This window comes from Patiria miniata, unplaced genomic scaffold, assembly GCF_015706575.1.
Source record: "Patiria miniata isolate m_02_andy unplaced genomic scaffold, ASM1570657v1 HiC_scaffold_6, whole genome shotgun sequence".
In the NCBI taxonomy this organism is placed as follows: Eukaryota; Metazoa; Echinodermata; class Asteroidea; order Valvatida; family Asterinidae; genus Patiria; species Patiria miniata.
This window is the reverse complement of record NW_024037073.1, coordinates 18,985,069-19,009,546: the sequence shown is the minus strand read 5'-3', so window position 1 is coordinate 19,009,546 and position 24,478 is coordinate 18,985,069. Positions and strand designations below refer to the sequence as shown.

Here is a 24,478-nt window from a genome sequence, read left to right as displayed (position 1 = left end):
AAATTGTATTTTTCCAACACTGGTCAGCCGACCAGCGTTGGAGAAAACTGGCTATTTTCAAAAACTGCTCCTAATGTTTCATTAGTTATTCCGCATTTTCTTTGCAATTGATTACACACCTGTGAAGGGGTACGAGCCTGCTAGACTGATTCTCTGACCTTACAATTCCCCAAAGTCTATAAATTGCTCAATTCCATCTTAAGTCGGAACAGGGAACCAGACTACAAGAACACGATTGGTTTTCTTGGTTTTTCCAGCATCTACAAGCCCAAAACATGAAACAAGTCATTTTAACAATATTTCCTGTAACATACTAATCCTTTAAATCCATTTATTTCTGAAAATTTCAGCAAAAGCAAATGTTGTACATTCCCTATAATTCAAATCTACATAGCACTACTCAAGTGTGAATAGCCCTAGCTCACCCGTGTGCTAGCTTTGCTAACTTATTTTAATTGTAACGGACATTAAGTTTCTATTATGTAATTAAGTGAAATAAGTACATGTGATGGGAACATTGTTTTCAATTTTGCACAGAAATTAAAAAAGACAGGTTAGCTATAAGAAAGCTTAAATGCAAAAGCTAAACCCACTACGTGTGTATATCTTGTCAATACACCATGTATATATTCCTAAAAGGTTGTCTTAAGTTTTCTCTGATCTTTTAGAAATGCACATGTGTAAACCAAATATTGGTGTTGGCAACAAAAAGCTTGGTGCTACGGATATCAAACTTTACTTTTTTGGCCTCTTGTGTAAAACATGATATTTGAATTGTAAAAAAATTGTATTAAATATTGTCTGCCACTGTTGACGATTTGTGTAATTATTATATCCACAACTACATGTAGTTTAATAATATAATGCTGAAATACATGTCTATTATGTTGATGAGATCTAAGCTTCAGTAAACATAGGGGCAAGGTGCATTGACTGGTTTAAAATAAACTTCTGAAACTCATTAAGTCCTGAGGTCTAAATCTCGTCAATTTTACATGATGCTTTGCTGAGGCCAGTTGAGCAGTTTGAGTATCCCGTGTTGGCCCCGTGCATTGGGCGCGTACCGCCCGTATATCTCGAGTTTGTTACCCCCAGGTCGATGGGACTGCCAGCCGATCTCGCCCGCGGTGGTCAGCGGGAAGGGCCCGGTGGACGCTGCAGGGAGCTCCGCGCTGGTCGCCCCGGTGGAGATGGCCGGGAGACGTGGTGTTCCAGACGCGCCCCCGGCCCCGGACGGTCGCACCGCGAGCGGCGTGCTGGTAGACCGGCCGCCCAGGATGGACGGCAGGCGGGTGGACGAGAACCAAGGAGTGGATCTCCGCGACGAAGAAGAACACGGGGACCGGCCAGGATCGCGTTCGTCCACGGACGGGCAGCGAGTCGAGTAGACCGAGTCACCGGCCTCAGGTGTGACTCGGTCGCCGATCAGCCGCCGGTTTAGACGGGTGTACTCGCGGGTCATCAGCCCCCATTGCTCTGGCCACTTCCGTAGTGATTGTAGCTCGTGACGAACATGATCTTTCCTACAGACAATATGACATTAATTAATTTATTTGCAAATTGGATATCGTAGTCATGTGGTGTCAACTTTCAGTAAATGGTTCTCCTCTGCACTGCATGAATGCCTCTTGGAATAAGAATGGTTTAGAAGTGTTGACTGTACTGTTTAATGTGCGCTAAATAACAACAAAATGTTTTGGTTTGCCCGGATGGTTGGTTTGTCCGGATGTTGCCTGTCGGCATGACGTCACATGCAGGGCACCGGTCTGCAAACAAGATGTACACCATGACTGATTTAGAATGGCCGCTATTCACCGCAGGTGTTTTTTCTTGCGTCTGGTGTACAAATTGGGCCAGATTTAGTCCATTTATCGTGCTACGTGGTAACATGAACAAGTGACAGTGTTTGGGGAGTGGGGGAGTCAATCAGTCAGTCAGTCATTGAGGAGCAAAGAGACCGGCCCCTCTGTGCTGTACACGCGCAAAAGTGGCGCAAATTATGCATGGGTGAATTTGTGGGAGGTTATGCTCGCAATTTACAATGTATTCCCGACTACATACGTTTCTGAAATGCCCGACAGATCTCTGGCGTTTCGTCAAGGATATCACAATAGAAGTTAAGAAACTACTTTATATCTAAAATTAGAAGGAACAGTATCAATTCTAAAACATACTTGGCAAACTAAACTAGAAAGCACTCAGACAGCACAATACATGTACTAAAAAGGAGTCCCATAAATGGTGAAGAATCCTTAAAATATCGTGGATCCAGACCCAGATCACTTCCAAAATTTAATCGATTTGTACTTGTACCAAGGACCACCCCTAAAAACATTTTCATGCAAATCCGTACATAAGTTTTTGAGTTATCTTGTTCACAGACAAACCCACTCACCAACCCACCATACCAACCAACAAAATCCGATGAAAACATAACCTCCTTGGCGGAGGCAATAAACGCCTGAAAATATTTTTTTACGGTTAAAGGTTCATTTTCGCACGTCCGTCTCATGCAACGTGCGACCCCCTTGCCGGCGGCTTTTATTTTTTAGTCTCACCGCGATAAAATGGACTGTTTGTCGAACAATTGAAAAGCTATATAATTTGGAATGAGACTCGAACGAAAACAATCCGCCAACGTTTAGTTATGGAACAATAAATCAGGCAATATTATTTTGTGTGTATAATTAGAGGCGCATATTAGCTACTCCAAATAAAATGATGATGATTGCAGCGCTACGAAGACCCAGAGGGGGACATTAGTACGGTGGCCCACAACTGTCACGGCAAAAGCAAAAGCGCCACGGCAAGCGCAAAAGCGCCGCGGCAAGCGCAACAGCGCCACGGCAAGCGCAAAAGCGCCACGGCGAAACAAAAAGCGCCGCGGCAAGCGCAAAAGCGCCACGGCAAGCGCAAAAGCGCCACGGCAAGCGCAAAAGCGCCACGGCAAGCGCAAAAGCGCCACGGCGAAAGCAAAAGCGCCACGGCGAAGGCAAAAGTGCCACGGGTTTATTGGAAGGGGCGTAATCATACATGCCGCTACTACATCAAAAAATAAAATGGGAAGGAGAATGGCCGCCACCAGGAATTCTTATTAAGCACAGAATTTAATTCTTTGAGAAGTGATTTTATGGCTGAGAAAATAGCAAGGCCAAGGAAAACCGGTCAGGAAATAAATCGTCGATATTAATTTGTTGTAGGATAATTATTATTCCAAGAGAGTTGCTGCCGTGAATCAGAGTTTATCAAGGAGTGGGACTCGCTATCAGCACCATCAGGGCCGTTCCTCATTTCTTTACATTTCTTGGGATGCAAACAATTACGAGGACGGGAGGCTCTGTGAGCTGATGCATTTTTTTGAAGAGTTTTTTCCTTCCGACTAGCATGCAGAGAAGAGTTCCGTTAATTTGAGACTTAGTTCACCCATGGGCGTCGCGAGGGGGGTAAGGGGGCGCTCCCCCCCCCCCCCCCTGGAATAGCACACAAAAAAGGAAGGGGAAAAAACTGAGAGAAAAAAAGAAAAGAAAAAGAGGCGCGAAGTCATAGTGGTGTAAATTGAATGAGTTGGGGGGGGGCAAAATGTCCCTGCCCCCGTCTAAAACTGAGAAATCGAGAATTTGTTCAGAAATACAAGAATTTTTTGGGAAAAATATGTTTTGCCCCCTTTAGAAAAAATTCTGGCGACGCCCATGAGTTCACCGGTGTGTATACCAGTGTAGGCACACAATTGAGCTGCCCAGAGTTTGGATATAGAATAAGAAAGAAAGAAATTAACTCAGAACCCAGAACTCATTGGCCCACCCACCCCCGGCTCAAGAAACCAACAAGCCGAACAAGACCTCATGATGCTTAGCGATAGTGATGTTGAGTTGCCCTGTGGACAGTCTTCCACATCATCGCAGAATCAGCCTGCAGGGCAGAAAGAGGGCTTGTTTCCGGCATCAAATAGTTCCGTATTCACTCGAAACAAAGCAAACGGCTCTTTTCAGAGCCACCAAATTTTCATAGAAGAGCTTAGAACTGTGCATCTCAACGATAACACTTCTCCTTTGTTTAGTGTCTCTCCCTTACCCCCCCCTTTTTTAAAGTTAATTTCTTTCTTTCTTATTCTATATCCAAAGTCTTCGCCTGTGTTACGTTCCTTACATGAAATCCACGACCTAACCTCCTCTGTCGAAAGCGTTGCAACTGTCTAATAGAACGATCCATTTCTCGATTTGTGAGTTATCTTCAACTCAGTCGTGTTTATTGGGAAGGGGCGTAATCATACATGCCGCCACTACATCTAAAATTAAATGGAAAGGAGTATGGCCGCCACCATGAATTGAGAAGTGATTTTATGGCTGAGAAAATAGCAAGGAAAACCGGTCAGTGCAAGCAACGTTCAGCGAAGAGTTTTGAAATTCCCGCTCTCTGGGAATTTCTAACCTAATGGGCCCGCGGGCGAGTTACGTGTTGACAAGCCTTACCCACCCACTGCCGCAGCCTTGCAGGAGAGCCTTAATCGACTTCCTATAGATGTGTATGATATACTGAAAAAGAAAAAAAAAATTAACTCATACACTCTGGGCAGCTCACTTTCGTGCCTACACTGGTATACACACCTGTGAAAAAAGGCTCAAATTAACGGAACTCTTCTCTGCATGCTAGTCGGAAGGGGAAAAAAATGTTTTCAAAAATGCATCAGCTCACAGAGCCTCCCGTCCTTGTAATTGTTTGCATCCCACGAAATGTAAAGAAATGAGGAACGGCCCTGATGGTGCCGATAGCGAGTCCCACTCCTTGATAAACTCTGATTCACGGCAGCAACTCTCTTGGAATAATAATTATCCTACAACAAATTAATATCGACGATTTATTTCCTGACCGGTTTTCCTTGGCCTTGCTATTTTCTCAGCCATAAAATCACTTCTCAAAGAATTAAATTCTGTGCTTAATAAGAATTCCTGGTGGCGGCCATTCTCCTTCCCATTTTATTTTTTGATGTAGTAGCGGCATGTATGATTACGCCCCTTCCCAATAAATCCATGGCACTTTTGCCTTCGCCGTGGCGCTTTTGCTTTCGCCGTGGCGCTTTTGCGCTTGCCGTGGCGCTTTTGCGCTTGCCGTGGCGCTTTTGCGCTTGCCGCGGCGCTTTTGCGCTTGCCGCGGCGCTTTTTCTTTTGCCGTGGCGCTTTTTGTTTTGCCGTGGCGCTTTTTCTTTTGCCGCGGCGCTTTTTGTTTTGCCGTGGCGCTTTTTCTTTTGCCGTGGCGCTTTTGCGCTTGCCGCGGCGCTGTTGCGCTTGCCGCGGCGCTGTTGCGCTTGCCGCGGCGCTGTTGCGCTTGCCGTGGCGCTTTTGCTTTTGCCGTGACAGTTGTGGGCCACCGTACTACGGGGATATGAAAATGTTTTGCTTCGTATTACGTACGTACGTTCTATCACGTAGCCTATGTATACGTAATAATTTTACGGATACGTATTCGTGATAATATTACGACGTAAGTTTTACGAAACAAAACTCTTCATGTCCCCGGAGTCCCCTCTGGGTCTTCGTACAGCGCTAACGTCGGGAAAAAAAACGGGGGGGGGGGCCTTTTCCAAACTAACGCATCAAAAGTTGTTGGGGGAGGGGCAATAGAATTATAGTTGAAGAGCACGAGGAGGACAACAGTACTTATCAAGTCCTTTTGGTCTATGCATGATGTATTGACACATCAAAACTTCAGCCATCGACAATCGCGTCAGCTATGCACTCTTTTAGAATTCCGTGAAGCCCCACCCAAGCACCAGCCTCAGTCAATGGACTATAAATTCTGCACGGAGTTTAGTCCAGTAGGTGGCCATAGGCTGGGGCTATCCCCAACCGTAGCCCAGGTCGGACGAGTTGCATTTACGACTGTCCCTCCGTACGTAGGTAAGGGAGGTAAAGGGAGTCCACTGGGCTAGTCCCACCCGTAACCATGGGCGTCGCGAGGGGGGGGGGGGGGCAAGGGGGGGGGCACTTGCCCCCCCCCCCCCCCCTGGAAAAGCAAAAAAAAAAAAGAAAAAAAAAAAAAGGAAGAAAAAAAAAGAAGAAAAAAGAAAGAAAAAGAGGCGCGAAGACAAAGTGGTGTAAATTTAATGAGTTGGGGGGGGGGCAAAATGTCCCTGCCCCCTCTAAAACTGATAAATCGAGAATGTTTTGAGAAATACAAGCATTTTTTGGCAAAAATTTTTTTTGCCCCCCTCTAGAAAAAATCCTGGCGACGCCCATGCCCGTAACCCCTGCCGGTATACGGGACACGTACAATACACTTACGGCAATGTCCTTAAAAACCTTATTATGTTTGTCTTACCAAATTTCATCGTTGTGCACGAAATTGAGGTGGCTTCCAATTTTTCTCGTGCCCATCATATAGAATTCATACAAGCCCTTTGGTTTTGGCTGCTTATTCAAAATTAAAATGCGACAAGTTCGAGAAAAATTGACTTTTGGGCGAATGTTGTCTTGCGCGCTTAATCCCAACGCCAGCGTCTCTTAGTGACCGGATGTACGCTGCGTGGCCATTGTTCTGCCCTCGACGCACGTACATACGAATACGCGCACATTTGCTGTGTGACGTGGACATACCTCTTCCCAGCCTATCAATTGTTTCCCCCCCCCCCCCCCGACTGCCCAACCCAAGACGTGAGGATTGTCACTTTTGAAGTGACAAAATCCCCACCCCTCGGGCAAAATTTAAGTGACAATCCCTGACCATGCCCCGACATACACAGAAAATAAATGTCGAGTCACAAGACTCATTAAGGTGAGCCATTCATTTGTCCGTGTGGTGAGACACTTTCGGACTTAAGTGAGTCATTTGACTCACAGCATGGAATGAGTCAAGGGACTTGAGGTAGAATGATATATGTGGGTCAGGCTTTTGACTGACTCACTTTGTATCAGATAACCGAGTCATCATTTTGTCCGTGTAGCGACACACTGTCAAGTGATAAACGAGTCAAATTACTCAGAATGCAATACACGTGAGCCTTTTGACTAAGCAAATGGTTTTTGGATGAGTCATGTAATGAAACACTGTGTGAACAAGCATATCTAAGTTAATTGAGCCATATAGACCGCTTGCAGACGCGATCGATAATTGACGCGCGAAGGTGCACGACGCCATGTTATGGGACAAATGTGCATGGATAGATATACGCCTGTCCCACAACATGGCGTCGCGCGCCTTCGCGCGTCGATTATCGAACGCATCTGCAAGCGGTCTATAGGCCTATAGGCCCATTTTAATCAATTCAAATTCAATTCATTCTGATTCAATTCATTCACTTGAATGCATTAAACAATTGCAATTAATAGACATATACCCGTTGTACATATCATAGAGGCTGCACTTTGTTCAAACGTTTTGCTCATGCATGCCATAACACAAAAGAATTGCCCAAGTCGTTCCACTTCAATGCATAATGTCTTTTGCTGACTGGCCAAAAAAATAATAGTTCTGCTTCCGGTTTCCCCACCTACCCTTGTCTGGCAGCCCCTACCCGGTAATTTTTTTTTATTGGAAAAATGAGGGAAACAACACCCAAAACCTTCAATTTCTACCTTTTACCCTTGACTACCCACAAACGCCTCCATAAGGCCAAACAAAAAAGTCTCCGGTTTCTGGTATGCGCGCGCGTCGCCGTAGCAAAATGAAAAAGTTTTTTTTTCAATGAAAGATGATGTTTCAAAACCGCCAAACTCACTGGTTTGACTGGAATCCTGCTGCTGCACAATTTTAACGTGTTTTGAGATTGGGTTATGGTCGAGAATAAGATTTATGTGGCCTCTCTGGACTCCCATATATTTGCACTAAGTTTAGTCGAGGATGCAGTCATCAGCCGACATTTGAAGCAAAAGAATCAGGTAAAAAAAAAAAAACCGCGTCGCCGCACCACTTTTTGGGCAAGCTCCATACCAGAAACCGGAGACTTTTTTTTTTTGCCTATTATGATCGTACACAAACAAAATTGGCAAAAAAAAAATCATTTCCCTACCTACCTACCTACCCTATTTTCAAATGCCATGTAATCGGCCGGAAGCAGAACTATCGAGAATGCAGCATTGACATCATACAATAGTCTGACAATTTTTGTGGGGGTGGCGCGGGTAGCTGTTTCATCCATGACATTGAGCATGACCTTTTGGATAAAGGTCAAAGTATAAAAGCTGTATTGTTGTATAGCCTTGGCTGATAGTGCAGGTGACATACATCCAAATATAAATGGCTACCTCTTAATTCATTTTCAATTCATTTCAATCTCGTTCAATGAATACAATCATCTTTTAAAGAAACTGCATGGTTTTGTCTCAATGAATAAATTAACATATAAACTTTAATACATTAAGCAATAGGGCTCGCTCAATGACGGCCATTTCTGTAAGGAGATCAACTGCAACTGCAGATTTTACGCAATCAAGCACGCATTGCGCAGTGTTGAAAATTTCCAAACAGTCGTGCGCTCGTGGTGCAGTATCGCAACCCCCACAACTACATGGCCGACTTTGACAGCGAGATGGACTTGTATTACAAAGCCGAAACCCTCGTCAAATTCCTACAAGAATGGACACCGGAAAAGTCTTCCACCTCCCTGCAACAAATACTGTTACACTTGGCAATTCGACTGTATGAGTTTGATTTCTTCGGAGTACAGGATGTGACTTTGACGGAAGCTTGGATTCAAGACCTTCAGTGTCTTGGATACAAATTTCCACTTCATCCATCTCTCATCACACAAAAGTCATTGGTTGATGATGAGGCATTATCAGCAACGTATCTTCCCTTTTAGGTTATGATGGCTTTTCCAAAACCTCGAATAAGTCTGTGGCTTAGGCACTGCTTGTCTCGGACTCGAGGTTAATTCAGGAGGCTTATAACACTCGGATCAAACGAAATAACACTTTTGGTGTCGTATAATATTCAGATTTGATGTTGCACTTCACGTGCTCTTCAACTAATTGTTTTTTGTTGTTTTTTTGTCTTGTAACGAGTATTTTTTTCTTCTATGTTTGTCGTCTGCAGCAGTGTCAAGAAAAGTTTTATTTTGGGTTTGCTTTTGCGCCTGTAAGGCACTCAAGATCCCCTCCCCTGAAAAAAGGGGCCTGGGTACTTGAAAATTCGTGAAGAGAACATGAATTATTCATGTCTATTTAATCGTTTATTTTTGTCGAGTTGATACACGATATATTGTTGAAAACCACTGTGCCGAAAAGCAGAAATGCCATGTAATCGGAAGCAGAACTATTTTTTTCGTAAGACCCGCATGCAGCTGTGCCAATGACAGTAAAGCCTACTAAATAAATCGAGAATGCAGCATTGACATCACACAATAGTCTGACAACTATTGTGGGGGTGGCGGGTAGCTGTTTCATCCATGACATCGAGCATGACCTTTTGGATAAATGTCAAAGTATAAAAGCTATATTGTTGAATAGCCTTGGCTGATAGTGCAGATGACATGCATCCAAATATACTAATAGCTACCTCTTAATTCATTCAATTCATTTCAATCTCGTCCAATGAATAAAATCATCTTTTAAAGAAACTGCATGGTTTTGTTTCAATGAATAAATTAATATATAAACTGTAATACATTAAGCAATAGGGCTCGCTCAATGACGGCCATCTCTGTAGGAGAACTGCAACTGCAGATTCTACGCAATCAAGCACGCATTGCGCAGTGTTGAAAATTTCCAAATAGTCGTGCGCTTGTTGCTCGAAATTGTGTTCAAAATACGACGCAGCCGATGCGCGTTATGCAAGTTGAAGCTCAATAATGCTGATGGCATCATCAGTGATGCACGTGGTTGGTCCGTAGGAAATGACGTAATTTGAACAAGACCTAAAGCAATTGACCTTACAAATAATCTCAGAGGGTGTACTTTGTACGAACTTTTTGCTCATCACGCCATAACAACCAGTGGCGTCACCAGACTTTTCAGTCTGGGGGGGGGGGGGGGGGGGGGGGGGGGGGGGGGGGGGGCACCACAAAAACAAAATTGTGCTGTGGTACCAGCTCAGTGGCGTAGCCACGGGGGGGGGGGGGGGGGGGGCCATGAAACCTTGTCGCCCCCCAAGTCGCCCTCAACTAAGATTTTGAGTGTCTAAAAAAATTATCATTGATCTACATAACGCCCCCCTCCTCCATGGAATGTTCCCCCCCCCCCCCCCCCCCCCCCCCACCCCCCACCCCACACACACTGAAAAATTCCTGGCTACGCCACTGTACCGGCTTAAAGGGAAGATACAACATTTGCAAACATAAAAAACCCGAAATGATCAAAATTATCAAGAAATATCGTACTGGATTGTTAGGGAATGACAGTCTAAATCATCCTGTAAAGTTGTGGCTCACCTGATGTGCTGACATTTGCAAGAAAAACCCAGTTCTCCAACGCTGGTCGGCCGACCAGCGTTGGAGAACTGGGTTTTTTTTTCTCAAAAAGTGCTCCTAATTTTCCATATTTAGTTCGTCTGCATTTTCTTGGCAATTGATTACACAACTGTGAAGACTACAAACCTGCTAGACTGATTCTCTGATCTTACAATTCCCCAAAGTGTATAAATTGCTTCGTTTTCATCTTAAGTGGGGTCAGGGAATCAGACTACAAGAATATGACTGGTTTTCTTGGTTTTCCAGCATCTACGATTTAAAAATTGATTTAACACTTTTTTAACACTTTTTAACACTTAAAAGTTGATTTAACACTTTCCAAAGTGATACGAATTCCAACACTTTTAGAAAGTTACAAAGTGTCTGAACAAAAGTAAAGTGTCTGGCGCGCTGAACTCAGTATCCAATCAAATTGCCCAGTCGCCTCATACATTACTGCGCATGCGGGAAAGCTCACATTTTTTTTTAAATGTAATAAAAGCCACATCTGGAAGTTGGTTAACGTTAGCATGTCAAAGAGTTGGAATAACGTTTTGCAACATTTGAAATGTTGTTTTGGTAGTAACACTTCGAAAATGTTAAAGTTCAACACTTCAGTTTTTAAAGTGTAGGCACTTGCTTTCAAGTTGTACAAAAGCTGCAGGGCGCAATGCTTGCACCATTGAATATCGTGTACTCAGAGCTTGAAGGCCACCACACAAAAGGTCATACGTCGATCCATTTAGTATGTGGCAAAAAATGTACGTTCACGTAAGCCTGATCTGTGATTTTTTTGGGGGAGGCGTCCCTCCATAAAAGCAAATACCCCCGCACATCCAGGGGACCACGGGGAGGGTTTATCAGCTCAGCAAAGCCAGGACTTATGAAGGGAGAAGGGAGTTGGCGCCGGCGACATCGATATCCTGTAAGCCGTACAGCGCCCGAGCAGGCCGGCGCTGCGGTCGGTGGATCGTGGTAACGACCATCCACCCTTCCACGCCGATCCTCCGGAAAATCAGCTCCCTGTCCGGCTGGTGCATGGTCGTAGTGGCGGACAAGAAGGGACCGGTGACCATGGACATCCCCAACGTGGATTACCTGGATGTAGTCCAACAGGAGAGCTGTGGCTACCAAATCTGCCGCCTGTTGCCCTGGAACCACTTCGGAAGGAAGAACATCGGGTACCTGTACGCCATCGAACACGGGGCCGAGATGATCTATGACACCGACGATGACAACCAGCCACTATTTGACGAATTGCCGGCGTTTGACAACGTCGGTTACTCCAAGCAGTTACATGTAGCGGGGCACCTCTGGAATCCTTACCCTCAGTTTGGTGCCAACACCAAGATGTGGCCCAGGGGGTTTCCCCTCAGCCGCATCATGGATCCCGCCACTAAGAGGGTAAATGTGTCAAGCGGGACAGTGGCAGCAAGACGAGCGGGCGTGGTTCAGTTTTTGGCCCAACATGATCCCGACATAGACGCTATCTACCGTTTGACCAACGAGCTCCCGTACGAGTTCGACCCCGCACCCCGCCGGCTCTTCGTACCCGAGCGAGTTATGTCCCCGTACAACGCCCAGGCCACCTTACACGCACACCAGGCTTTCTGGGGGCTGCTCCTGCCAGTCTCGGTCCACGGCCGCGTTTCAGATATCTGGCGGAGCTACTTCACGCAGCGTCTGCTGTGGGACATCGGCTTGCAGGTGGCTTTCCACTCGCCCTTCGTGGTGCAGTATCGCAACCCCCACAACTACATGGCCGACTTTGACAGCGAGATGGACTTGTATTACAAAGCCGAAACCCTCGTCAAATTCCTACAAGAATGGACACCGGAAAAGTCTTCCACCTCCCTGCAACAAATACTGTTACACTTGGCAATTCGACTGTATGAGTTTGATTTCTTCGGAGTACAGGATGTGACTTTGACGGAAGCTTGGATTCAAGACCTTCAGTGTCTTGGATACAAATTTCCACTTCATCCATCTCTCATCACACAAAAGTCATTGGTTGATGATGAGGCATTATCAGCAACGTATCTTCCCTTTTAGGTTATGATGGCTTTTCCAAAACCTCGAATAAGTCTGTGGCTTAGGCACTGCTTGTCTCGGACTCGAGGATAATTCAGGAGGCTTATAACACTCGGATCAAACGAAATAACACTTTTGGTGTCGTATTATATTCAGATTTGATGTTGCACTTCACGTGCTCTTCAACTAATTGTTTTTTGTTGTTTTTTTGTCTTGTAACGAGTATTTTTTTCTTCTATGTTTGTCGTCTGCAGCAGTGTCAAGAAAAGTTTTATTTTGGGTTTGCTTTTGCGCCTGTAAGGCACTCAAGATCCCCTCCCCTGAAAAAAGGGGCCTGGGTACTTGAAAATTCGTGAAGAGAACATGAATTATTCATGTCTATTTAATCGTTTATTTTTGTCGAGTTGATACACGATATATTCAAGGGCGGATCCAGAACACAATTTTTTTGGGGGGGGGACCAACAAAAATTTTGGTCCCCCAAAAAAGTGGGTCAAAAAAATTACGGCGTGGGGTTTGGGGCCCGCTTAAGGGCCCCGAAAAAAATTTTGGATTCTAGATGCTCTGTGGTGCGATCTGAGGCAATTTCTGACCACTTTAACCAATGTTTTTTTGAGGAAAAGATGGTGGTGTACTCATTGCCTGCCTTTATTGCGATGTCACATAAAAAAAAAATTGGTTTCGTTTTTTTTTTGGGGGGGGGGGGCCATGGCCCGCTTTGGCCCCCCCCCCTGGATCCGCCCTTGGATATATTGTTGAAAACCACTGTGCCGAAAAGCAGAAATGCCATGTAATCGGAAGCAGAACTATTTTTTTCGCAAGACCCGCATGCAGCTGTGCCAATGACAGTAAAGCCTACTAAATAAATCGAGAATGCAGCATTGACATCACACAATAGTCTGACAACTATTGTGGGGGTGGCGGGTAGCTGTTTCATCCATGACATTGAGCATGACCTTTTGGATAAATGTCAAAGTATAAAAGCTATATTGTTGAATAGCCTTGGCTGATAGTGCAGATGACATGCATCCAAATATACTAATAGCTACCTCTTAATTCATTCAATTCATTTCAATCTCGTTCAATGAATACAATCATCTTTTAAAGAAACTGCATGGTTTTGTCTCAATGAATAAATTAACATATAAACTTTAATACATTAAGCAATAGGGCTCGCTCAATGACGGCCATTTCTGTAAGGAGATCAACTGCAACTGCAGATTTTACGCAATCAAGCACGCATTGCGCAGTGTTGAAAATTTCCAAACAGTCGTGCGCTTGTTGCTCGAAATGTGTTTAAAATACGACGCAGCCGATGCGCGTTATGCAAGTTGAAGCTCAATAATGCTGATGGCATCATCAGTGATGCACGTGGTTGGTCCGTAGGAAATGACGTAATTTGAACAAGACCTATAGCAATTGACCTTACAAATAATCTCAGAGGGTGTACTTTGTACAAACGTTTTGCATATCACGCCATAACAACACAAAAGAATCGCCCGCGTCGATCCACTTCAATGCATATTTATATTGCTGACTGTACATAACCACATAGCCATGCATGCAGCTGTGCCGGCCAATAACAGTAAAGCCTACTAAATTTGCATGAATTAGCACATACAAATATTTTGGATCAGTCAATTCCAAATACTGAAATCAATATTTGTACACCCGCATATAAAAACAAAATTGTGCTGTGGTACCGGCTTAAAGGGAAGATACAACATTTGCAAACATCAAAAAACGAAATGATCAAATTATCACGAAATATCTTACTGGATTGTTAGGGAATGCCAGTCTAAATCATCCTGTAAAGTTGTGGCTCACCTGATGTGCTGACATTTGCAAGAAAAACTTTATTTTTCCAACGCCGACCAGCGTTGGAGAACTTTTTTTTTTTCTCAAAAAGTGCTCCTAATTTTCCATATTTAGTTCGTCCGCATTTTCTTTGCAATTGATTACACAACTGTGATGACTACAAACCTGCTAGACTGATTCTCTGATCTTACAATTCCCCAAAGTCTATAAATTGCTTCGTTTTCATCTTAAGTGGGGTTAGGGAACCAAAATCTTGGCAAAGTGGGGTTGCTATATAAACACAACTAACCTCTGGCTAGCAGATTGTCCCACAGAAACTTAACATTCGAAAACCAACTAATAAATTTGTGTGTACATATATGGGCGCACTATAGTGATCGCCTTTCCATGGCAACAATGTAATTTGAGTGACCAAAATCCCCACCCTGGGGGGATGAAAAACGTGACCAAATCCTGACATCGGACCTGGGGAAGCGCGGGGGAGGGGGGTAAAACATTTGATAGGCGCATAATGCACTCTAAAAACTGATTTGTTAAATCTAACTTTATAAATGATAAGTTCAACACTTGCTATGAGTTCGGTCAGTGACCACACTTTAAAAGTTGATTTAACACTTTCCAAAGCCTTACGAATTCCAACACTTTTGGAAAGTTACAAAAGTGTCTGAACAAAAGTGTCTGGCGCGCTTTACTCAGTAACCAATCAAATTGCCCAGTCGCCTAATACATTGCTGCGCATGCGGGAAAGCTCACAATTGTTTTAAAATGTATTCATAAATACCTCAGACAGTTTAGCCATTCCTATTGGTCGAGAGCCCTTCACGTGGCCGGTATTAAACGGATGATAAAGACACGGCTAGCTGGTCTTTTCCAGTGTCACAATAAAATGTGGACTCCTAAAAATCCAGTGCCTCTTATCGTTTCATTGGTTGAACGTTCACAATCCTCACGTAGGCATGCGCAACACTACCAGGGAGTCAGAATTTTATAGTTCTAAATTCAAAACGCAACGCGCCAGGTGCGTTCTGCGCGACATCGCATAGAACATGATACGCGCGCGTCAATCTCCATAAAAGGATTGTTTTCATCTTACTCGCCAGCTGAACACTCCATTATTTTGCAGGAGGGATGATTCAAAAAGCATAAAGTGAATTTGTTGAACAAAATTGTGATGTTTTGAACGAATTATATGATTTTTTTTACCGAAAAGGTATTTATGAATGGGAATAAATATGTACTCCGTCGGTATTTATCACTCTGTTTAATACCACTTAGAGTCTGGGTGCTGATAATTACCCTCGCCTCCGGCTCGGGTAATTATCAGCACCCAGACTCTAAGTGGTATTAAACAGAGTGATAAAAACCTCCGGAGCACACATTTATTCCCTTAATAAAAGCCACATCTTGAAGTTGGTTAACTTTAGCATTACTAAGAGTTGGAAAAAGCTTTTGCAACATTTGAAATGTTGTTTTGGTAGTAACACTTCGAAAATGTTAAAGTTCAGCACTTCAGTTTTTAAAGTGTAGGCCCTAGGCACTTGCTTTCAAGTTGTACAAAAGCTGGCGCAATGCTTGCACCATTGAATATCGTGTACTCAGAGCTTGAAGGCCACCATAAAAAGGCCATACGTCGACCCATGGAGGAATAAGACCGTTTACGTGGCAAAAAGACATAAAATGCCCTACCCGCGCCACTAAAGTTTTACCGCATCTACGTGAATGACATATACGTGTCTAATACCGCGACATGCATTTCATGTTACCGCATAAAATGTACGTTCATGTAAGCCTGATCTGTGATTTTTTGTTTTTTGGTGGTGTCCCTCCATAAAAGCAAATACCACAGCAGCACATTTAGTTCACAATGAGTGCAGTGGTTTTCTATGAATCCCTTTCTATAGGCTAGGCTAGTGTATAGTGGATGCTAATATACATACTCATGCGCGCTGTTAAATGAAGCACAGCTGTGACGATACTATATATATAGGGGCCTAATCGATAGCGCAAAAAACTACGTTGTTCAACATTTAGGTGGATCACGGACCATTTACACATGTACAAGCTGTCGTTTAGTGCCGCATGGGATGTGGAAAGAGTTTGAAAATGAAACCTCCAAATAATTGCTGTAGAAACGCCCATACTTGGGTAGTTATTTTGATTGTTCTGTTAGCAGGACTGCTGTTTTATGTGTTACAGGATCGTCAGTTGACTGTCTTGAGCAACACTGGTCTTTTCCGCGACGAGGAAACGACGGGGCAGCAATGCCGACCGTCGCCGCACATCCAGGGGACCACGGGGAGGGTTTATCAGCTCAGCAAAGCCAGGACTTATGAAGGGAGAAGGGAGTTGGCGCCGGCGACATCGACATCCTGTAAGCCGTACAGCGCCCGAGCAGGCCGGCGCTGCGATCGGTGGATCGTGGTAACGACCATCCACCCTTCCACGCCGATCCTCCGGAAAATCAGCTCCCTGTCCGGCTGGTGCATGGTCGTAGTGGCGGACAAGAAGGGACCGGTGACCATGGACATCCCCAACGTGGATTACCTGGATGTAGTCCAACAGGAGAGCTGTGGCTACCAAATCTGCCGCCTGTTGCCCTGGAACCACTTCGGAAGGAAGAACATCGGGTACCTGTACGCCATCGAACACGGGGCTGAGATGATCTATGACACCGACGATGACAACCAGCCACTATTTGACGAATTGCCGGCGTTTGACAACGTCGGTTACTCCAAGCAGTTACATGTAGCGGGGCACCTCTGGAATCCTTACCCTCAGTTTGGTGCCAACACCAAGATGTGGCCCAGGGGGTTTCCCCTCAGTCGCATCACGGATCCCGCCACTAAGAGGGTGGATGTGATAAACGGGACGGTGGCCGCAAGACGAGCGGGCGTGGTTCAGTTTTTGGCCCAACATGATCCCGACATAGACGCTATCTACCGTTTGACCAACGAGCTCCCGTACGAGTTCGACCCCGCACCCCGCCGGCTCTTCGTACCCGAGCGAGTTATGTCCCCGTACAACGCCCAGGCCACCTTGCACGCACACCAGGCTTTCTGGGGGCTGCTCCTGCCAGTCTCGGTCCACGGCCGCGTTTCAGATATCTGGCGGAGCTACTTCACGCAGCGTCTGCTGTGGGACATCGGCATGCAGGTGGCTTTCCACTCGCCCTTCGTGGTGCAGTATCGCAACCCCCACAACTACATGGCCGACTTTGACAGCGAGATGGACTTGTATTACAAAGCCGAAACCCTCGTCAAATTCTTACAAGAATGGACACCGGAAAAGTCTTCCACCTCCCTGCAACAAATACTGTTAGACTTGGCAATTCGACTGTATGAGTTTGATTTCTTCGGAGTACAGGATGTGACTTTGACGGAAGCTTGGATTCAAGACCTTCAGTGTCTTGGATACAAATTTCCACTTCATCCATCTCTCATCACACAAAAGTCATTGGTTGATGAGGCATTATCAGCAACGTATCTTCCCTTTTAGGTTATGATGGCTTTTCCAAAACCTCGAATAAGTCTGTGGCTTAGGCACTGCTTGTCTCGGACTCGAGGATAATTCAGGAGGCTTATAACACTCGGATCAAACGAAATAACACTTTTGGTGTCGTATAATATTCAGATTTGATGTTGCACTTCACGTGCTCTTCAACTAATTCTTTTTTGTTGTTTTTTTGTCTTGTAACGAGTATTTTTTTCTTCTATGTTTGTCGTCTGCAGCAGTGTCAAGAAAAGTTTTATTTTGGGTTTGCTTTTGCGCCTGTAAGGCACTCAAGATCCCCTCCCCTGAAAAAAGGGGCCTGGGTACTTGAAAATTCGTGAAGAGAACATGAATTATTCATGTCTATTTAATCGTTTATTTTTGTCGTGTTGATACACGATATATTGTTGAAAACCACTTTGCCGAAAAGCAGAAATGCCATGTAATCGGAAGCAGAACTATTTTTTTCGCAAGACCCGCATGCAGCTGTGCCAATGACAGTAAAGCCTACTAAATAAATCGAGAATGCAGCATTGACATCACACAATAGTCTGACAACTATTGTGGGGGTGGCGGGTAGCTGTTTCATCCATGACATTGAGCATGACCTTTTGGATAAATGTCAAAGTATAAAAGCTATATTGTTGAATAGCCTTGGCTGATAGTGCAGATGACATGCATCCAAATATACTAATAGCTACCTCTTAAAGGGAATATACATCATTTGCTTTTGCTGTAATTTTCAGAAATGGATGGAATTTGGGGGTTGGAAATATATATAGCAAATATAGTTACACTGACTTTTTTGAGGTTGTGGGTTCGAAAATGCTATAAAAACTAAGAAAACAATCATTTTCCTGTAGTCTGGTTCCCTGACTCCATTTAAGAAGAAACAGAGCAGTTTACATATATTGGGGAATTGTAAGGTCAGGGAACCAGTCTAGCTGGCTTGTACCCGTTCATAGGTGTGTAATCGATTGCAAACAAGTGCGATGGTCAACTAGGGCCAGTATTTGAAAAAAAGCCAGTTTTTTCCAACGCTGATCGGCCGATCAGCGTTGGAAATTGATACAAAAATACCACTTTTCTTGAAAATGACAGTATACCAGGTGCCATGATTTTACAGGATGCTTTACACTGTCATTCCCTAACAGACCAGCAAGGTATTTCAAAATGATTTGGTAGTTTTATTTTTTGATGTTTGCAAATGTTGTATTTTCCCTTTAATTCATTCAATTCATTTCAATCTCGTTCAATGAATAAAATCATCTTTTAAAGAAACTGCATGGTTTTGTTTCAATGAATAAATTAATATATAAACTGTAATACATTAAGCAATAGGGCTCGCTCAATGACGGCCACCTCTGTAGGAGAACTGCAACTGCAGATTCTACGCAATCAAGCACGCATTGCGCAGTGTTGAAAATTTCAAATAGTCGTGCGCTTGTTGCTCGAAATTGTGTTCAAAATACGACGCAGCCGATGCGCGTTATGCAAGTTGAAGCTCAATAATGCTGATGGCATCATCAGTGATGCACGTGGTTGGTCCGTAGGAAATGACGTAATTTGAACAAGACCTATAGCAATTGACCTTACAAATAATCTCAGAGGGTGTACTTTGTACGAACTTTTTGCTCATCACACCATAACAACCAGTGGCGTCACCAGACTTTTCAGTCTGGGGGGGCACGGGGGGGGGGGCACCAGCATTTGATGGGGGGGGGGCACTTTGGTGGATACGGATCGCCGTCCTGGGGGAGGGGTCTAAGGGGAGGGGGTACCCCCCTCCCCTTTGGAAAATTTTCGCATACGGAGGATGGGCTAGATGCAAAATGGTGCCACATTTGATGCTAAATTCGATCTGAAGATATCTCCAGAAATTGCTATTTTTGAGGTAATGATTTTAACAACGCGCAGAATTTTGCAGAGGATAGGGGGGCACCAGCATTTGATGGGGGGGCACTCGGGGGGGCACTAGGTTTTCCAGGGGGGCACGTGCCCCCCCTGCCCCCCCCCCCCCCCCCTTGGCGACGCCACTGATAACAACACAAAAGAATCGCCCACGTCGATCCACTTCAACGCATAAGGTATTTTGCTGACTGTACATAACCCTAGCCTTGGTCAATGCTCTCGTCGTTATTCGTCCCGTACGCGGTCAATCGTCGGCATATATCCTCACGCGCTATGCACATGCATGTAAAAATACAGCGCGAACAGCGACCTCACGCGGCCACTATTTTTATGCAAATCAGTTGGAGACGATGTCGAGCCTTGGTTCAATCGTCGGCCAAACCTTATGTTTTTCTTTACTTTGCGCTAGATTTCCAGCGCACGACCTCGTATGCGAATACAGATAATGTAGGCGGGGCTAATATGTGGAGTGTGCAATCACACCTTGGTAAATCCGGACGTCATCAAATTATTTGCAGCTATTCCGGCTTTTGCGGACGTGACAGGAACCACAGTTTTTGTGCATTGGCGCCGTGTGCAGAGATACACAATGTGTACGTGTATGGATTAGGTGCCACGTTTCACTATGCAAGTTTCCACGCAACGATCGACCAATAAGAAAACGACATTTAAGGTCAGCTAAGGCTATTAACATAATGAGCACCACCCCCAAAACCTCACATGGACGATTGAACCAAGGCTCGACATCGTCTCCAACTGATTTGCATAAAAATAGTGGCCACGTGAGGTCGCTGTTCGCGCTGTATTTTTACATGCATGTGCATAGCGCGTGAGGATATTATAACGAAAATGCAAGTCATGATTAATTTCCAGTAAGCACACTTTATTCTTCACTCTGATAAGATACAGGTCCCTTTCATAAACTTAATTGATAGGACTTACGGAAGATAAGTAGATAAGTTTAAAGTTAATAACTTGTATTTCAATGAGAAGAATTAATGCCAATACAGTTAACTGTGTACTGATAATAGGGCCTATGATAAACTAATGGTAGAATAACTTTAAATGAAATGACTTGTACAAGTTTAATTCATCGAAGCTTTAACGACCAAGACGCTATGATTATTATGAATAAGAATAATATTTGGCGCAGTGGTTTATGGCCAATCAGAGCATTGCAAGAGACATTTTGTTATGATGCGCTAGCTCCTTGCGTTATGTACGCGCCCAAACGCTATAAAAGACGAGCCAAGTCAGGGCTCGGTGTTCAGATCGTGACTGGTTCTGGCCCGGTGAGGAAGTTCACCCAGAATAAGGAGCGCGTCGTACTCAACGTTCGATTGCAATGCACATCGGCGCTCCGCCTCATCGTTATCCACATAGACATTAGATTATACGCATTGGGCACGGTGTGTGCCAACAGTATTGGAAGACAATAAAACCATTATTATTATTTGAAGAACAACACGATCTCTCCAGTCAGAATTCTTGTCTAGTCTCTAGTCATTTAGTAGCCTACTTGAACCAGTGATTTCGCGCCCGTTACAATATAATGCCGACGATTGACCGCGTACGGGACGAATAACGACGAGAGCATTGACCAAGGCTAACATAACCCATGCAGCTGTGCCAATAACAGTATTATAAAGCCTACAATAATTTGCATGAATGAGCGCATACAAATATTTTGGATCAGTCGATTCCAAATACTGAAACCAATATTTGTACACCCACACATAAAAACAAAATTGTGCTGTGGTACCGGCTCAGTGGCGTAGCCACGGGGGGGCGTGGGTGGGGGGGGGTCCCCTCCATAAAAGCGAATACCCCAGCATATTTAGTTCACAATGAGTGCAGTGGCTTTCTATGAATCCCTTTCTATAGGCTAGGCTAGTGTGTAGTGGATGCTAATATACATGTACATACTCATGCGCGCTGTTGTGACGATACTATAATCGATAGCGCAAAAAACTACGTTGTTCAACATTTAGGTGGATCACGGACCATTTACACATGTACAAGCTGTCGTTTAGTGCCACATGGGATGTGGAAAGAGTTTGAAAATGAAACCTCCAAATAATTGCTGTAGAAACGTCCATACTTGGGTAGTTATTTTGATTGTTCTGTTAGCAGGACTGCTGATTTATGTGTTACAGGATCGTCAGTTGACTGTCTTGAGCAACACTGGTCTTTTCCGCGACGAGGAAACGACGGGGCAGCAATGCCGACCGTCGCCGCACATCCAGGGGGCCACGGGGAGGGTTTATCAGCTCAGCAAAGCCAGGACTTATGAAGGGAGAAGGGAGTTGGCGCCGGCGACATCGACATCCTGTAAGCCGTACAGCGCCCGAGCAGGCCGGCGCTGCGATCGGTGGATCGTGGTAACGACCATCCACCCTTCCACGCCGATCCTCCGGAAAATCAGCTCCCTGTCCGGCTGGTGCATGGTCGTAGTGGCGGACAAGAAGGGACCGGTGTCCATGGACATCCCCAACGTGGATTACCTGGATGTAGTCCAACAGGAGAGCTGTGGCTACCAAATCTGCCGCCTGTTGCCCTGGAACCACTTCGGAAGGAAGAACATCGGGTACCTGTACGCCATCGAACACGGGGCCGAGATGATCTATGACACCGACGATGACAACCAGCCACTATTTGACGAATTGCCGGCGTTTGACAACGTCGGTTACTCCAAGCAGTTACATGTAGCGGGGCACCTCTGGAATCCTTACCCTCAGTTTGGTGCCAACACCAAGATGTGGCCCAGGGGGTTTCCCCTCAGTCGCATCACAGATCCCGCCACTAAGAGGGTGGATGTGATAAACGGGACGGTGGCCGCAAGACGAGCGGGCGTGGTTCAGTTTTTGGCCCAACATGATCCCGACATAGACGCTATCTACCGTTTGACCAACGAGCTCCCGTATGAGTTCGACCCCGCACCCCGCCGGCTCTTCGTACCCGAGCGAGTTATGTCCCCGTACAACGCCCAGGCCACCTTGCACGCACACCAGGCTTTCTGGGGGCTGCTCCTGCCAGTCTCGGTCCACGGCCGCGTTTCAGATATCTGGCGGAGCTACTTCACGCAGCGTCTGCTGTGGGACATCGGCATGCAGGTGGCTTTCCACTCGCCCTTCGTGGTGCAGTATCGCAACCCCCACAACTACATGGCCGACTTTGACAGCGAGATGGACTTGTATTACAAAGCCGAAACCCTCGTCAAATTCCTACAAGAATGGACACCGGAAAAGTCTTCCACCTCCCTGCAACAAAAACTGTTAGACTTGGCAATTCGACTGTATGAGTTTGATTTCTTCGGAGTACAGGATGTGACTTTGACGGAAGCTTGGATTCAAGACCTTCAGTGTCTTGGATACAAATTTCCACTTCATCCATCTCTCATCACACAAAAGTCATTGGTTGATGATGAGGCATTATCAGCAACGTATCTTCCCTTTTAGGTTATGATGGCTTTTCCAAAACCTCGAATTAGTCTGTGGCTTAGGCACTGCTTGTCTCGGACTCGAGGATAATTCAGGAGGCTTATAACACTCGGATCAAACGAAATAACACTTTTGGTGTCGTATAATATTCTGATTTGATGTTGCACTTCACGTGCTCTTCAACTAATTGGGTTTTTTTTGTCTTGTAACGAGTATTTTTTTTCTTCTATGTTTGTCGTCTGCAGCAGTATCAAGAAATTTTTATTTTGGGTTTGCTTTTGCGCCTGTAAGGCACTTAAGATCCCCTCTCCGGAAAAAGGGGCCTGGGTACTTGAAATTTCGTGAAGAGAAGATGAATTATTCATGTATATTTAATTGTTTATTTTTGTCGAGTTGATACACGATATATTGTTAAAAACCACTGTGCCGAAAAGCAGAGCCGCTTTGCAGTGTAGTAGGTCTTTGCGATGGCTTTTGCATTTCTCGGGACCCTGAAAAGACTATCTACAATGTACACCGTGACTGACATTCGAAACCATGGGCCCAATATCACGGCGCTGCTTAACAGTTAGCACAAAAGTTGTGTTTAGCATAGCAGAAAAATTTGCTAACCTTAAGCACTATTTCACGGCATGTGTGTGCTAACGGTCGCGTGTGCATGGAGATTTATCTTGTAATGTCACTAAGTTAAGCAAGTTTTTCCTCTGAAGTAAGCGTGCCTTTTGCTGTGCTTATGCTTACAGTCTCCATGAAATTGACGGAGGCTCTGTTAGCAAAAAATCGTGTGCTTATACTGAGCAGCGCCGTGAAATTGGGCCCTGTTCTCGTGTTGGTTGAATAAACACGAGAACCGAGTTTCGAACTAATGACAAGAACCAACGGTGTTCGCGAACAGGATTTTCAGGATTTTCCCCACTTATAGGGGAGTAGTCTGATGAGGAACGTCAAGAACAAAGATGGCGGATTACGGCCCCGGAATTTGCGTTAATTTTTGTGCATAAAATTGAAAGAGCTCATCATTCAGTGCAGAAGCAGTAGTGATAAAATAAAACATGACACAGGGAATGGGCTTTTTACTCAGCCTTGTCTCTGCCAATTTTTATAGCTGTTACGGGATTTCAATTTTCGTATTAACTCAATTTAATTGTCCCCTCTTATCATTCGGCGTTTTTATACGGCGGCTGCCATCTTGAATTCTGGCCAAGCTGCATGTACACACTTCGGTGTTCGGCGACCCTGTGGAGACATGATATAATAGGGAAAAAGGATTGTAGAAACCACAGGGCAGTTTCTAAAGGCCTAGGTGAATAAGGGCAACCTAATTGTCTCCACAAGGTTATCACGAAATACATGTAGATGTGTGGATTTTACTCAAAGCTAGGAGTTTCCAAGGTTGATCCGTCGGAAATTG

The 24,478-nt window shown here is 44.8% G+C and overlaps 4 protein-coding genes across 4 annotated transcripts; 3 read left to right on the top strand and 1 right to left on the bottom strand.

Moving 5' to 3' along the window:
• Window positions 1-313: 313 nt before the first annotated feature.
• On the bottom strand, window positions 314-6,506 carry LOC119743471. Its single transcript, XM_038219880.1, has 2 exons — window positions 6,316-6,506; window positions 314-1,523 (listed from the first exon to the last, which is right to left on the bottom strand). The coding sequence occupies exons 1-2, from the start codon at window positions 6,372-6,374 to the stop codon at window positions 992-994; spliced, it is 591 nt and encodes a 196-aa protein (XP_038075808.1). The 5' UTR covers window positions 6,375-6,506; the 3' UTR covers window positions 314-991.
• A 1,994-nt stretch (window positions 6,507-8,500) lies between these two features.
• Window positions 8,501-12,687, top strand: LOC119743305 (probable glycosyltransferase STELLO1). Its single transcript, XM_038219709.1, has 2 exons — window positions 8,501-8,653; window positions 11,198-12,687. Exons 1-2 carry the CDS (start codon window positions 8,501-8,503, stop codon window positions 12,428-12,430), a joined length of 1,386 nt encoding a protein of 461 aa, XP_038075637.1. The 3' UTR covers window positions 12,431-12,687.
• A 3,420-nt stretch (window positions 12,688-16,107) lies between these two features.
• LOC119743045 (probable glycosyltransferase STELLO1) lies at window positions 16,108-17,979 on the top strand. Its single transcript, XM_038219372.1, has one exon. It carries the CDS (start codon window positions 16,307-16,309, stop codon window positions 17,720-17,722), a length of 1,416 nt encoding a protein of 471 aa, XP_038075300.1. The 5' UTR covers window positions 16,108-16,306; the 3' UTR covers window positions 17,723-17,979.
• Window positions 17,980-21,527: 3,548 nt separating this feature from the next.
• Window positions 21,528-24,167, top strand: LOC119743218 (probable glycosyltransferase STELLO1). Its single transcript, XM_038219603.1, has one exon. The coding sequence runs from the start codon at window positions 21,667-21,669 to the stop codon at window positions 23,083-23,085; it is 1,419 nt and encodes a 472-aa protein (XP_038075531.1). The 5' UTR covers window positions 21,528-21,666; the 3' UTR covers window positions 23,086-24,167.
• The last annotated feature ends 311 nt before the right edge of the window (window positions 24,168-24,478 follow it).